The sequence below is a fragment of the Salmo trutta genome, chromosome 38 (genome assembly GCF_901001165.1).
Source record: "Salmo trutta chromosome 38, fSalTru1.1, whole genome shotgun sequence".
Taxonomy (NCBI): Eukaryota; Metazoa; Chordata; class Actinopteri; order Salmoniformes; family Salmonidae; genus Salmo; species Salmo trutta.
Genome location: NC_042994.1, coordinates 17747543 through 17762694, shown reverse-complemented (window position 1 = coordinate 17762694; position 15152 = coordinate 17747543). Strand labels below are relative to the sequence as shown.

General features: G+C 42.3%; 1 protein-coding gene and 1 long non-coding RNA gene across 3 annotated transcripts; both read left to right on the top strand.

Moving 5' to 3' along the window:
• The first annotated feature begins 208 nt into the window (after positions 1 to 208).
• Positions 209 to 4844, top strand: LOC115177726 (tubulin-specific chaperone E). 2 transcript variants are annotated; one of them, XM_029738664.1, is made up of 9 exons: positions 209 to 712; positions 889 to 973; positions 1229 to 1833; positions 2667 to 2766; positions 2867 to 2969; positions 3397 to 3473; positions 3574 to 3658; positions 3977 to 4041; positions 4259 to 4844. In XM_029738664.1, exons 4-8 carry the CDS (start codon positions 2675 to 2677, stop codon positions 3998 to 4000), a joined length of 381 nt encoding a protein of 126 aa, XP_029594524.1. In that variant the 5' UTR covers positions 209 to 712; positions 889 to 973; positions 1229 to 1833; positions 2667 to 2674; the 3' UTR covers positions 4001 to 4041; positions 4259 to 4844. The 2 variants fall into 2 exon arrangements, with proteins under 2 accessions (XP_029594524.1, XP_029594523.1); XM_029738663.1 differs by having other exon boundaries at positions 3574 to 4844.
• Positions 4845 to 11041: 6197 nt separating this feature from the next.
• On the top strand, positions 11042 to 11705 carry LOC115177727 (uncharacterized). The gene is made up of 3 exons (XR_003872470.1): positions 11042 to 11191; positions 11302 to 11393; positions 11580 to 11705. It is a non-coding gene; the product is annotated as an uncharacterized LOC115177727 (long non-coding RNA).
• The last annotated feature ends 3447 nt before the right edge of the window (positions 11706 to 15152 follow it).

Below are 15152 nucleotides of genomic sequence, written 5' to 3'. Positions count from 1 at the left end.
GTAAATGTTCCCAGCTATTACATATGGGTGGGCTTTCATCCAGTGATCTAAAATATAGATGCATTGATTGTTACCTGATTATAACGATGATGGCTATTTAAATAATGACACTAAAATAACGTTTATTGCCGATAACTTAATCATTAATAATCTATGAAACTTGTACGGCAAACGTGTGCATCATCATATTCAGTTACTTCCTGTCGGGGTTTGTGAGCTGTGATTATTTATGCTGCTTCGAAATATGACCAACTCTTTGAAAGTTACCTTAAATCAGACACATATTTGGAAATAACAGCATATCCATTCTGTGGTCCTCGTGTTTCATGGGCAGTGAAGATGTTTGTTGTAGCTAATCTAGCTATAGTAGCCAATCAAATAAAGCTAAACAACATCACAGTTTCTTGGGAGTTGACGTGACAGCAAGTATTTTAGCTAGCTAACGTTACTACCTAATGCTTTCTTAAATAGCACTGTCAAAGTACAGCAAGTAAGTACAGAAGGCTTTACCTGCTCATTCTTTTTCATTGCACATATATAGGTAGACAAATACCCAACGTTATAGATTCAGTGAGTTCAATGAGAGTCTCTGACCAGACACAACCCACCACCATGGACGAGTGCCTTCCATCAGACGCAGTGGGCAGACGTGTGGCTTGTGAAGGGGAGCGTGGCACGGTGCGGTTTGTTGGCACTGTACCACCAGCTGCGGGTAAGCTAACTAGCTACAGACGGCTTGGGATATCGATATAATAGGCAAAATAACATAAGCGTTATCCACAGTGTGTGTGGCAGCACTGTTTGAGAGAAATGCGCAATTATTCTTGGCCATGCACTATAACCAAGTACTTATTCAATGCCTGTGCTTACCAATTCCTCTGTGCTTAGGGTTGTGGCTTGGTGTGGAGTGGGACAACCCTGATCGAGGCAAACACAATGGAAGCCATGAAGGTGTCCACTACTTCACGTGAAGGTAAAGTAAACCATATCAAGTATCTCCATGATGGTAGCATGACATGGGTGTCATCCTAATTACTGTTAACCCATAAGTAAAATCTTCCGTAATTTGGTCAGCTGCGTGATTTATTTCTGTGTTCATACGTGTCAGAAATTGAAATTCTGGCAAAAATGAAGTCTCCACCCTCAAAAAAAGGAAACAGGCATTTGTTTTGGTTTGGAATGTGGCCATATGTGTTTTTGGTTCTCTCCCCCCTCCACCCCACCTAAGGCATCCGAAGGGAGGCTCTTTCGTCCGGCCCAAGAAGGCCAGCTTCGGGGTGGACTACCTGACGGCCATCAGGCGGCGTTACGAGATGGAGGTCCAGCAGGTCTTAGGAGAGGAGATCCAGATCTCCACGAGGACGGTGGAGATGGTGTGCTTCGAGGCCATCTCGGAGAAACAGAACAAGGCTTTGGAGCCCGAGAGTGAGAGGACATTTTAGTCCAGGACTAGGCTTAATTTGATTTAGGGAATCTGTCCCAAAGTGGGCTTATTTGTACAGTCAACTCCATATGTACTGTTTGCAATAGTTAAGGAATATTGTTAAAGCATGCCAGCTATACCAGAAGATGCCAGTATCAGGTCCCAAAAAGAGGTTTCTAACCTAAAGGGTATTCCCTGGTTAAATAAATAAATATTAATAAATAGTTGAACTGCACCACTCTCCAACAGAATTTGCACTTCTGATGTGCAGTCATCTGTACTTATTCAGTGGAAAGCGTTGTTATCATCTGTGCTTCTCCGCAGGGTGAAAAACCTCACCGATGTTGCACTTAGGTTACGCGATGTTTCCAGCCCGGGCCCTGCAAACGAAATCCGAAACACCACTCCCCGTATCCTTTAATTTAGTAGCTTTTAATTAGTTAAATAAGTGCCCATGTCTCAACGATACTACTATAATTTTTGTTCATTTTAATTATTTATTTTTAAACCCATTTTTCTCCCAAATTTCATGGTATCCAATTGGTAGTTAGTCTTGTCTCATCGCTGCAACTCCCGTACGGACTCGGGAGAGGTGAAGGTCGAGAGCCATGCGTCCTCCGAACCACAACCCAGCCAAGCCGCGCTGCTTCTTGACACAATGCCCGCTTAACCCAGAAGCCAGCCTCACAGACGTGTCGGAGGAAACGCCATACACCTGGCGACCCTGTCAGCGTGCATGCGCCCGGGCCGCCACTGGAATCGCTAGAGCGCGATGGGACAAGGACATCACTGCCGGCCAAACGCTCCCCTAACCCGGACAACGCTGAGCCAATTGTGCGCCGCCCCATGGGTCTCCCGGTCGCGGCCTGCTGTGACAGAGCCAGGATCTCTAGTGGCACTGCTAGCAACTGCGATGCTGCGCCACTCGGGAGGCCACAAAATTGTTAATGTTAATAATACTTGAGTGCACTTCTCTGACCTGGACTTACTGTGATATGTAGCTACATTACACCATGTTTGTGTCCCAAATGGCACCCCTTTCCCCTATATAGTGCACTACTTTTGACTAGGGCTCTGGTCAAAAGTAGTGCACTTTAGCGAATGCGTGTTATTTGGGACGCAGGCCCATGTCCTGTTAGTAAATGTACGGTCCACCCACCCAATTGAATTAGTTTGGGGGAAGCATTGATTGGACATTTAGCTGATGGTGCGCTACTACTTCATCCTTAATGGTCACTGCCAGACGTGCTGATGTTGGACCTGTGTGGGAACCTCCTGTGCTGCTGGGACGACGTGATGGCCATCACGGAGCAGATGGAGGAACTCAAAGAGCTTCATCTCAGGTAGATCACACCGAATAATGGTGTGTGTTTTTGTGTCTGACTTTTCTCAAACTCTGATCCCCTCATTGACGTGTCTCTCTCTCGTCCTCTGTCCCCTCAGCCACAACAGACTGCGTGTGCCTTCCAACCCTACGGTGCGACCTCGGGCCTTCCCCTGCCTCACGGTCCTCTCCCTCACCAACTGCGCCCTCACGTGGCCTCAGGTGACAGCCACCCCCCTGTACCGTTCCCTCAGGCATTATGGGTCTCTTTCTCAATTCATCTTTCCTCAATTCCTTGCATCCTCTATGCTTACATCCTCAAAACCCATTGGAGAAGAAGGCTGGAGGAAAAGAACCTTGGACCTTATCCACCAATATGGTTGAGAAGGAGGCAAGGAAATAGGATGTGAGGAATTGATGAAAGATTAATTCAGATCGATCCCATCTGAAGAAAATTCTATTTTGCAGGCTGATTTTATTTTGAAAGGTGTTTTTGTACCAGTTAATACGGTAATAGATAATTAAGTTGCAGTGCACGATATGTTAATTAACGAGCTGGTGCAAACCTGTGAAGGCCTAATGAAATGAGAAAAACTTCTCTATATGCTGAGTCTCTTTACCCCCTCTCCCTTTGGTGTTGGTCTGTTAGCTGCTTGAGTGCGCCCCCATGTGGCCACTGCTGGAAGAGCTCTACGTCTCTGAGAATGACATCACTGAACTGCAGAGGTAAGGTTTTAGCCGTTTTGGGTCTCCCTTCCGATGTAGTTTTTTTAAATTTCTAAAACAACATATAGGACTGACTTGTATTTCCGCCTTTTTCACGCAGGCCAAACAATGTCTTACAGTCCTTGGCAGTTTTGGGTCTCTCAACAAACCCTTTGGTTGATGGAACCGTACTGAGTATTGCCAAGGTAAGATCGAGCATAACCCTACCAACACAGACACTTGTCATAACAGTTCTCTACGTCTTATGACAAAATGACATAGCCCTGTCGTTAGCTTCGACTTGTGCATTGACAGTTCTTGGGAGTACTTCACTTTACTTTCATGAGCAATAATCAACAAAACATTTTTTTTGTATGCATACTATTATCCTAATAAATGAGTATTTCATTATTTGCTTAACATTAGCATTTCGATGAATAAGCATTTGTAATAACTTATGTAGCATTTATCATGGAATTTACAATAAAATAACCTTTTACATCCATGATTTTCATGAATTTTAGAATGGAGAATCTAAATATGTCTAAGACTGGTTTGTCAACCTTGAGGTTTGATGACGCACTGCCTGGTAAAGTTTACATCCACACTTTTTTGAAAACGTTATATTTTTTTGTGTTTGTTAATGGAAGTCAAGTTGAATTAACATATCAGTAGAGATATTTGAACAAGATTTCAGAACATGCATATGGATATGTGTTTTGATGACAGGTATTTCACAATGTGTAAAACTGTAAGAGTGAAAGATCAACATTGAGTATACTAGTATTTTTTTATGTCTTCTGAAGGTTGCAAAACAGCAATGTTTCCTGCCCTGAAAATTCTCAGTTAATAGCAACAACATTTCAGAGGTGAGTATTGTCTGTGAATGGAGATGAAACGGTATGAACATTTCATATCACGATTGTGACAAATTATCACGGTATTGTTAAAATGTGCTAGAAATGTTCAAAAAGTACTGATACACACACACACTGAAATCATTTCACCAAGTTTTATATTGAAAACTAACAAACAACATAAAATGAGCAGCACTATGCACTTTGTGTGCATAAACATTAAAATAATAACATTAAAGATGGCGCCATGAGAGGTAAGTTTCCCTAGTGCAAGTTTAAATGAACACAACTTTAAGTAAGCAAATCAAATGTGCATATAAGAGCAACACAAGTAAAGCAATGTGCATGTAAGAACAATACAACCATATATAAACAAATCCAATGTGCAGGTGTTGACATTAAAATAACAACACAATATGTAAACCAATCAAATGAACAGCACTGATTGTATGGCCGTTCTCTCCTTCTTACAGAAATAAGGTGCTGCTGGCCTAACATCCTGTATGCATGCATCTTTGTTCACTTGAGAATGAAATGTAAAAATGTCAGCATATTTACTTTGTCTGGTTAAAGTAGTGATCTGCGAGGGGAGACAATGTGCCCACTGGCACTGAACACTCTGATGATACGCTGGTTGCTGGGATGCACAAAAGCTTCCTGGCAACCCTGGCAAGGTGAGACAGCTCTGATACATGGCCCCTCCACCACACCAGTGGATCCTCTTCTGCTGGAATGGGTGGGGCCCCTCCACCACACCAGTGGATCCTCTTCTACTGGAATGGGTGGCAGAGACAGGTAGACCTTGATCTCTTCTTTCACTCTGTCTTCTGGGATGGTCGGAATCTGACCCTCTTTACCTCAACAAGGCAACAGAGGTGATATTTCTCAGCAATCCAGCCAGGCCTTTCCCCTCCGATGCCGCTGTGGTGGAGGTGCTGCTGGTGCTTTGAGGTTCTTCCCTGACTTGTGCAGCTGCCAGCTTCAAGGCCTCCTGGACACAGCTGTCAGTGTCAACTTTTGCAGCCTCAGGCTCATCTAAAAAGCTCCTTTTGGAGCGTGGGTCAACAAAACAAGCCATGTGCATGACTCTCTTTGCATCTGTTGTTAAACTTCTTCGGGATCGGTGTCCCTTCCACGGGACGGTTGAGCTAACGTAGGCTAATGCGATTAGCGTGAGGTTGTAAGTAACAAGAAAATCTTCCAGGACATAGACATATCTGATATTGGCAGAAAGCTTAAATTCTTGTTAATCTAACTGCACTGTCCAATTTACAGTAGCTATTACAGTGAAAGAATACCATGCTATTGTTTGAGTGCCTAATTTTGACATGAAAAGTTATTAATTAACAAATTAGGCACATTTGGGCAGTCTTGATACAACATTTTGAACAGAAATGCAGTGGTTCATTGGATCAGTCTAAAACGTTGCACATACACTGCTGCCATCTAGTGGCCAAAACCTAAAGTGCACCTGGGCTGGAATAATACATTATGGCCTTTCTCTTGCATTTCAAAGATGGTACAAAAAAATACAAAATAACATTTTTTTCCCTTCTTTGTATTATCTTTTACCAGATCTATTGTGTTCTCCTACATTCCTTTCACATTTCCATAAACTTAAGTGTTTCTTTTCAAATGGTACCAAGAATATGCATGTCCTTGCTTCAGGGCCATTGCTACAGGCAGTTAGACTTGGGTATGTCATTTTAGGCGAAAATTGAAAAGGGATTACGGTCTTCTCTCATTACCCTTTTCATCTCCTTTGTCAGGGATGGCTCCGTATCCTTTTCCACCAGAACATCACGGGTGATGTGGTCCAGGACAGGCTTGATGGCTGACAGTGTCTGAGGCAAGTGCATCTGTAAACTTCCTCAGAGGTTCAAGGAGCTGGCACAGTTGCTCCATGACACTTATGTCGGTATCCTTGGACATCAGATGCCATGTTCCTCTTTTCACCAGCCAGTGTCGCACAGACTGGCTGCTGTTGGCTGAGGAAACGCTCAAGCATCTTGTGTTTAGATCCCCATTGGGTCACCACATGGATCAGAGCCTTCTGTGGCAAGTTGAGGGCAGCTTGCTTTTCTCTCAGTTCTCTCATTCTCTTCCAGCTCCGTGAGCTCCTTGACCTGCTGTGTCAACTCTCTGAATTTTCAGCGCCTTTGAGATGGCCAGGTTCAAATTATGGCCAAAGCACCCAAGCCACAGATCTGGGAACTCTTCAAAAGCCTTGATCATGTTTGTTGCGTTGTCTGTGGTTATGCAGACCAGGTCTTTCTTGTTGATCCCCCACTCTTCCAGCATATTCTCAAAAAACTCTCTGTTGTGAGCTGAGTGATCTTCTGGGAAGAACTGTGTTTCCAGGCAGTTTGATTCCAGTTGCCAGTCTGGGGTGAGGTAATGGATAGTGAAGGTGATGTAGGGTTGACCACCCCCTGCTTTCACTGGTCCAGAGGTCAGTAGTTGCAGTAAACCATGTGCCTTGAGCCAAACCTTTTCCAACATCAGCTTTAACCTGGTTGTACAGGTTTGGGATTTCAGTCTTGGAAAATGTTTGTGATGGCACTTTTTAGTGAGGCACGGCAACCTACATCAGACTCAGAAAGCCAGGCCTCTCAACAATTTGAAATGGCATCATGTCCTTTGCAATGTAATATGAAAGGGCTGCAGTGAGGTCTTGAGCATTTTTTTTATGTGGGTGCATAAGCAGCCTGCCTTTTTAAATGCTTGCTTGAGTATCTGTGTCACAACTGTAGATGAGGGACCAGTAGCATCACTGGGTTTGCCTGCTGCACGCCCACTCTGTAAACAAGGGAATGGAACATGTATTATTATTACTACTACACCCTGCTAGGTAAAGTCCCCCCTTATCTCCGCTCACTGGTCACCATAGCAGCACCCACCTGTAGCACGCGCTCCAGCAGGTATATCTCTCATCACCCCCAAAGCCAATACCTCCTTTGGCCATCTCTCTTTCCTGTTCTCTGTTGCCAATGACTGGAACGAACTACAAAAATCTCTGAAACTGGAAACACTTATCTCCCTCACTAGCTTTCAGCACCAGCTGTCAGAGCAGCTCACAGATCACTGCACCTGTACATAGCCCATCTATAATTTAGCCCAAACAACTACCTCTTCCCCTACTGTATTTATTTATTTTATTTTGCTCCTTTGCACCCCATTATTTCTACTTTGCACTTTCTTCTACTACAAATCTACCATTCCAGTGTTTTACTTGCTATATTGTATTTACTTTGCCACCATGGTCTTTTTTGCCTTTACCTCCCTTATCTCACCTCATTTGCTCACATTGTACATAGACTTATTTTTCTACTGTATTATTGACTGTATATTTGTTTTACTCCATGTGTAACTCTGTTGTTGTCGAACTGCTTTGCTTTATCTTGGCCAGGTCGCAATTGTAAATGAGATCTTGTTCTCAACTTGCCTACCTGGTTAAATAAAGGTGAAATAAAATAAAAATAAATAAATGTATTATTATTATTCACCCTCTCTCTCTCTCTCTCACTCACACACACACACACACACACACACACACACACACAGTCAGTCTTCTGTGTTGCATTTGAGTATATGCAATGACCTCATGCACAATTTACATAAATACAAATCAGTCTTAAGAAGACAGTGATAGTAATTGCAATGAGCCCAACAATTGACATGAATACAGGAGTCTTGTATAGGAGTCTAGTGTTTCTCCTGTTGGAACACTTTTACAACCAAGTCGACGACTGCCGGATTTTAACTGAACAAAATGTTGTTTGGGTGACTAAACTACATAACACGGTGCAATGGGCGTATAGAGTCTGCAGACACACGACGCATACAGCAGCAGAACAACGTGTGGTGTTTTTACAAGAGTAGGTAACACTGAAAGCTTCAGTTTACATTATTGACATGCTATTAGCAAGTTTGACAGACAAACCATGACATTTTCCCCCATTCCGAAGTCCCCACATCATGCATTGAGCTAAAAGTGAACTTACCTTGCATTCGCTATAAAGTAGTGGGTGGTGGTCACGAAGATGACTCGAGATTAAAAGTGTTGCCCCCTTTCGCAGAGATTTTCTCATTTTTTTGCATGTTCTGCAGACAGGGTGACCATCTTCGATTTAAGTTTCCCTCAGCACTCTTGTAAAACCCAAAATACGACCACACTTCAGAGCTCTGTCATTGCCTTTCGCCATGTTGTAACACAAAACAAACCCCACGTTGCATGCTGCGCCTGCGTCAGACTCGCTAACTTTGATGCTCGACAGTATTTACCGTGAGTTTTTCAAACCTCTGTAATCAAACACGGTATTAATGATCATTCAAATTTCAAATGGTAATACTAACCGTCGGGAATTTAACCGTGGTTTATCGTGAAACCGGTAACCGTTTCATCCCTATCTGTTAGTAAGGTCTCTCTTCTAAGAGAGATTTTATTTTAATGATATGTATCTGGATATATGAATGATGAATTACTAAACTAATTTGATGAATGTCACTAGCGTTAGTCTGCAAAAAGTGAATACTTGTTCTGTAAAGATAGGTAGTGGGGGGAGAGAAAGTTTTCACATGTAACTCGACCCTTTATCTCCCCTCTTGCTCTCTTTCTAAACCCTATACATACACCCCCTTGTGCTTACACACAAACACACTGACACTGCAATACATACAACAATAAAAACCACACCCTCACTGACACACACTCTTACAATCTCATTCAGTCACTGACACACACACACACAGTGGTCGGTAATAAACGAGCTAGAGAAGCTGCAGAGCCTGGTCCGGTTGTCACGTCGGCAGAACCCCCTGCTGAGCCGGGAGAGGAACCCCGGCACAGCCATGCAGCTGCTCATCGCCAGCGTGGGCCGGCTGGAGGCCCCCAACAGGTGGACGGTGAGGCCCCGTCCTCCATTTAACGCTGCCGCCAAACCGGGATGTGTTCATTAAGCGCCATTTTAATACACCCGGGTCTGAAAGACAGACCCAGCTCCTTACAGTTGCACCCCACATGGCCGACATGCAATATATACTGGTGCGACTAATGGTCAGCCACTGTGCGCAAGCGTAAAGTGATAGCTGTGATAGATCCAGCTATATGCCTCCATCCCAAATGAATGGAAAAGATATGCACCGAAGAAAACCAGGAAATTAGACAATGCTTACTATATCTTCATTCGATATTTGAGGCATGTAGTAGCTGCATCTACACGCCATGGGACGTGGTTTCATCTAGACATTGTGAAATGTTCCTTTAAAGCTATATATGTTTCCTTCTCATATCCCCCCCTATGAGTCCATCAATGTTTGCAGATGTGCTTGCTGAAATCCTCCATTCTCTTTCCATGTTACTGTGGTTACCTGTAGATCCTGCCTGAGGACAGGAGGGGGGCAGAGCTGGACTACTGCAAGATGTTCGCACACATTTGCGTAGAGCAGTGTTTCTTAATCCTGGTCCTGGGTTTTTTGTCCTAGCACTACACACCTGATTCCACTAATAAACTTATTATCAAACATTTAATAAGTGTAATCGGCTGTCTAGGGCAAACACTAAAATGTGTCCCCCAAGACCAGGATTATGAATGAATTAGGTCTTTTTTGAATGATTTGGTAATAACCTGTAATAATAACCTGTAATGTGCTGTGACCCAATAAACACAACACAGTCAGAGTATCAAAATTGCATTAGTTCGTAAGAGTAAAATAGAATTTCAAACTTCCCCCACCTGTCACGCTCGGACCTAGGAGAGCTGTGTTTTCTCTGTTTAGCTAGGCCAGGGTGTGATAGGTGGGTGGGCATTCTATGTTTTATTTTCTATGTTTTGGCCGGGTATGGTTTCCAATCAGAGGTAGGAACCTATCGTTGTCTCTGATTGGAAGCCATACTTAGGCAGCCTGTTTTTCCTTTGTGGGTAGTTGCTTTCTGTTTAGTTTGTTAGTTTACCTGACAGAACTGTTTGGCTGTCGTTTTTTTTATTTTCCTTTGTTAAGTGTTTTCATTAAAAGTAAAGATGAGCACTCAACACGCTGCGCCTTGGTCTCTTCAATACGACGCCTGTGACACCACCAGGCATAACATTTGTTTCTCCGGATGAGACGGACCGAAAATCTGTGGTGAAGAAACTCCCAGGTAAAGACTCCCACCTGACTTCATCAGCTAATTAGATAGCATGTAATATTATTATAATTATTACATTATGTGTGATGGCTAAGCAAATTAATTGAGATGTGCATGGATGTGCCGGACTCCGACTCCAGACCACATATACCCCCTGGCAAATTTTTGTCCCTCTTATTGTTTCTCCCTCTGTCATTTCTGACTGTGCTTTGAAATAACAATACAAAATATGTAAGGTCGGGACCCCGATCTCCAATAAAAAGACTTCACAATACTGAACTGAGCTGGCCTGGTTACTCATCGCCAGCGTAGTTACTGAAACGCACAATGTGAAAAGAAAATGTCAGAGCCAGCACAGTTTGGTTCCGTTCAGCACGATAGTGGGGAAAGGATATACCTGTGCCAAAGGTATTTTTTTCATTGAGGGGCTGAAAATGAAAGAAAATCTAGTTAACATCCTCGATACCTGTGTCGAATTATAGTAAGAGATACTTTACTAGGCAATAGGAAACGTGTTGGGGACGTTTTTGAACAGTGTGTTTCGAGCTCTACATCCAACAACCGCAGACTTTGGATTTTTTGCACTTAGGCAATGTTTTGGGCAGCATGCACACTGCATAAAGTTGTCTGCTGTTGACTGTAGACCCACGTGAAAATGGCACTCCAAATTATAAAGTGCTGTTTGGATAAATAGTTGCACTTATCAACTGTTTTTATACTCTTCAATCTCTTTGTGCCAATGGGAGATCATGCATGTAAGATCTTAATGAAATGGTACCATCTGTGTGTGACCTTCTGTGTAAGAGCAATTGAAGTGACGGTAACCTATTGTATTTTAATAAAACACTCTTTTGATGTGTTTTAGATTCCATGATGTTTCAGAAAGTGAAGGGGCTGCTCTACAGACTGCTAAAGATACCAGGTGCTGAGTTGAAACTCTCCTACACTAGCTCAAAGGTAAAGACGTTTACTGACAACAGCAACTGCCCTATACTACCTCAAAGGTAAAGGGGTCTAGTCTAGTTTTATTAGGTGTAACCATACTCGCCACTCATATGTGAATCTGTTTAATAGACCAATGGTACACTATCACTTTCATAGCAGTGGAAGGGACTCCCTAAAACGGCATTTGTCTTTCCTCAGCTGGAGGGCAAAGAGATTGAGATCGACAACGACCTGAAACCGCTGCAGTTCTACTCCATCGAAGACGGAAACAAGGTCCTTGTCCTCTGGTTGTGATCCGCAAAGGTCCGGATTGGTTGCCTGATGACTCAAACTGAATTATTCCGCTTCCGTTGCATAACGTTTGGCCGGAGCAAGGAGTTTGGGTAGCCAGGAAACCGGATTGGAAGTTTAAGCAATATTCCGAAATCCATGAGATAACTGTACAGCACTTAAACTGGGACGAAAACACAGCGCAATATCTATTCAGCCAGAGGAGACCAATCGATGTAGGAGAAGGAAACACTTGGGTTGTGTTCATTTGGCATGAAACAGAAGAGAACTGTCCAAAATGAAGTGAAACGGGAAGGGAACATCTGAACTTGTCCAATAAGAGACCCTGGTGTCATGTGCCCTAAAGAACACAACCCAAGTGTGCACTATGTGAGCAATATGTGTATTTGTATTTATTAGGATCGTATCAACAGCTTACATCATAAATAAAACAATTCATCATACAATAAATTATTACAAAATTACTCTTATTGCTCTCACTCAATGAGGTACCGGGCAAATGAGAACTAGGAGACATTTAGGCCCATGAGGGGTGGTAGTTTCCCATCCCTGAGCTATGATACCTTTCATAGCTTGGCCTTTAGTGAGTTAGCAGCAGTTAAGGTATCATCAGGTGGTGTCAAATTAACCTACAACTTTCCAGCAAATATAGCTCTGAATATGTGGCTATGATCCTACACTAGGGCTGACTCCATTTAGTCGATTGTTTGGTCGATAGGCTGTTGGTCGACCAAGATGGTTTTTTTGTTGTTGTCGCAAATAGATAGATTTTGTTTGTTTGTTCATTCCTCATGAGACACCTGTATGATTCGCGCCTGTCTCAGTGGACTAATCCATTGAGGAGGCCACAGGGATGCCACGGTCCAAGAAGAAAGGGAGTGTGGCTGAGATGCACAAGGCACATCTCTGTCTAGAATGCGCTCTTTCCAACCATTTTGTGCGCATTCATTGTTTCATAACTTCATTGTGTGAATTGTTTGCCCTTTGATGTTAGTGTCTATCAATTCCCCATTACATATCACCAGTAGTAGCCTACATTTACCATTCATTCCCATAATTTCTGATCTACAATGTTTCTTTAGTTACTGTAATTTCTGTTAATGCATTCAATATATTATTTTTTTGTCGTTTACCGTTCTCTATCAGAGTGGACACATTGTTTGCAGAGCTCAACCTAGGCTACACTTGTAAGAAACACGTTTTGGTTTATTTCATTCCATTTCTGAGTTTTGCCAATTTTATTGTCTTTTGTTTGGAGTGCTCCTGTCAATGTTGAGTAAGGACGCACACCTGATTACGGATATAGAAGCACGGCCACTAAAATAGAAAGGTTCCTGGAGGCACCTTTTAGGGGTTCCTCAGATTGCCACACCGGTGGAAACCCTAAAGCTGCTTCCAGGAACCTTTCCCTGAGGAACCTTTTTAAACAGGTTCCTCAAATAACCTTTTTAGGGTGTTATGGTTCCTGTAGTAACCTTTAATGTCCCATGTATTCTATTATTAATAATAATACAAATTACATTAAGTGGCAAACTTGTAAAGTCACAAATACATTTTATTGACTTTAAAAGTCACTTGCAGACAAATATCACTTGCAGACATCACAGGAATCTCTGGTCTCCCCTATCTTGCACTACAGCAAAAAGTTTGCCATTCATACAATATTTGTTGATAATTTATCCCCTCATCAATTCCGAGAAGATGTCTGAATGAACAGCATTGTTCTTTTCACTGATGCTGCATACTCAATATTAGAAGGGAAATGCATCTCCATGGAGATGTCCTCCGGCTCTTGTGAGTAGCTCCTCTCCATCCAGGAGGAGTTGGATGTGGCTCTCATCCGCAAAGTGTTTTTCCCTTTATTCTTATGGTAGATGATGGGAACTTTGCTTTCAGGCTCGGGGGGAAAAAAAGAACACTGTAAGAAGTAAAAAAAAATGGAAGAAAAAAAATTAAAGTTACTGAAGTCATATTCAAACATTGAGTTAACTGAGCACAGCATACCTTACACAGTACAACTAACTTGGCATTTCTTTATTTGTCTGCTGGGAAATACATACCTGGTCTGAGATGTACAGCCCACTTGGATTTTCTTTGAAGAGGTAGGGGAGGAGCAAAATGTCTGCAGTTACATTCAGACCTTCAATTGGAGGGTGTGTAATAAAACATCTGGATTAGAATCAATAGAATTAGAACGCTGCATACTGTTAAGGGTACATTTTACATGCAGTAAAAGTGGAGAGAAAAAAACAAACCTTTGTGAGCCTCCTCTGTGTAAGAGAAGTGCCGTCTTGTAGAGATTCAGCAACTCCACTGCCGAATCCGGACAAAATGTTCCTGTCCACATCCATACTGAATTTGCTTCTCATCTCTCAGAACCTGAAAGTCAGTTTGTTTATAATGCATCATCAATATATCTTGGATTCAGAGTACTATGCTACATTAGTTGTGCTTTTTACCATTTATTTCTATTAGACTTTACAATGGCTGACAAATGGAGTGCTAGGTACTGTTTAAGATGTCATTGGTGCCTTGTTGTTTCATATAAAGTTCTCGCTTTTTCAGTCCTTTTCACTTTGTCTTGTAGGGAACATATGTTTGCTCTTTTCTTGGCACTCCTGCATCTTTTCAACATGTAACTTCTGCCTGAAGGAATCCTCACCAGTCTCGATATGAGAAAATCTAATATAAATATAAAATATTGATACATGCAATATCAAACACAAAGTTTATAGAAAAAGGCTAAACGTATTCACAAAGCATCTGAGTTCTGATCTAGGATCAGGCCCCCCACCTTTACAATATTATTTATGATCTTAAAAAACGATCTGGGATCAGCGGTTCGACTGAATATGGGCCATTATTTGTATGCAGATACCTTGGCTATTTTGGTCGGGGATTCATTTTCGGTGTCATCTGGACTTTTTTCCCCCCTTGCCTCCCAAACCTCTTCTGCATTTCCTGTACTTGTGCAATGTGAGCAAGTGGCTGCCTTTCTTTTTTGTATTTATTCTTTATCAGGCCATGCCATGACTCCTTAAAAAAATGTAATGTGGAGAGGAGAAATGTCATCACGGATTATTTCGACGGAGGTCAGAAGAGCAGACTTGAGATGGTCTTGTTAAGCTGCTGGAAATGTGATAGAATAGCAATGTGAGAAGAAAAATATCCAAGCCAGCACATTATGGTCTGGGTCGGCACAATGATGTAAAAAGGTTATTAGTGTGTGAATTAACGTGAGTAGGACATTTGAAGAATTCTTACATATGCCTTCCCTGTGTGGTCTCTCAACGAGGGGTATTTTTGAATGAGCGCTGTGCACACATCCATGTATTGCTGGGAAGTGGAGTACCTAAAGCAAAAGAGAAACATACAAGATTACATTTTGACTAACAATTCTGTTTGTAATACAAATTACATTGATGGAAGGCGTTGATTATCATCATGTAAAAGTTGAGTGTGCTATGCGATCAGCTGCAT

What these genes read in the sequence shown, in the direction of transcription:
- LOC115177726 (XM_029738663.1), top strand. Translation starts at nt 2,675, where the DNA reads ATGTTGGACCTGTGTGGGAACCTCCTGTGCTGCTGGGACGACGTGATG. An exon ending in GCGCCCTCACGTGGCCTCAG is followed by an intron (nt 2,970 to 3,396) that starts GTGACAGCCACC and finishes TTGGTCTGTTAG; the next exon opens with CTGCTTGAGTGCGCCCCCAT. An exon ending in GACATCACTGAACTGCAGAG is followed by an intron (nt 3,474 to 3,573) that starts GTAAGGTTTTAG and finishes TTTTTCACGCAG; the next exon opens with GCCAAACAATGTCTTACAGT.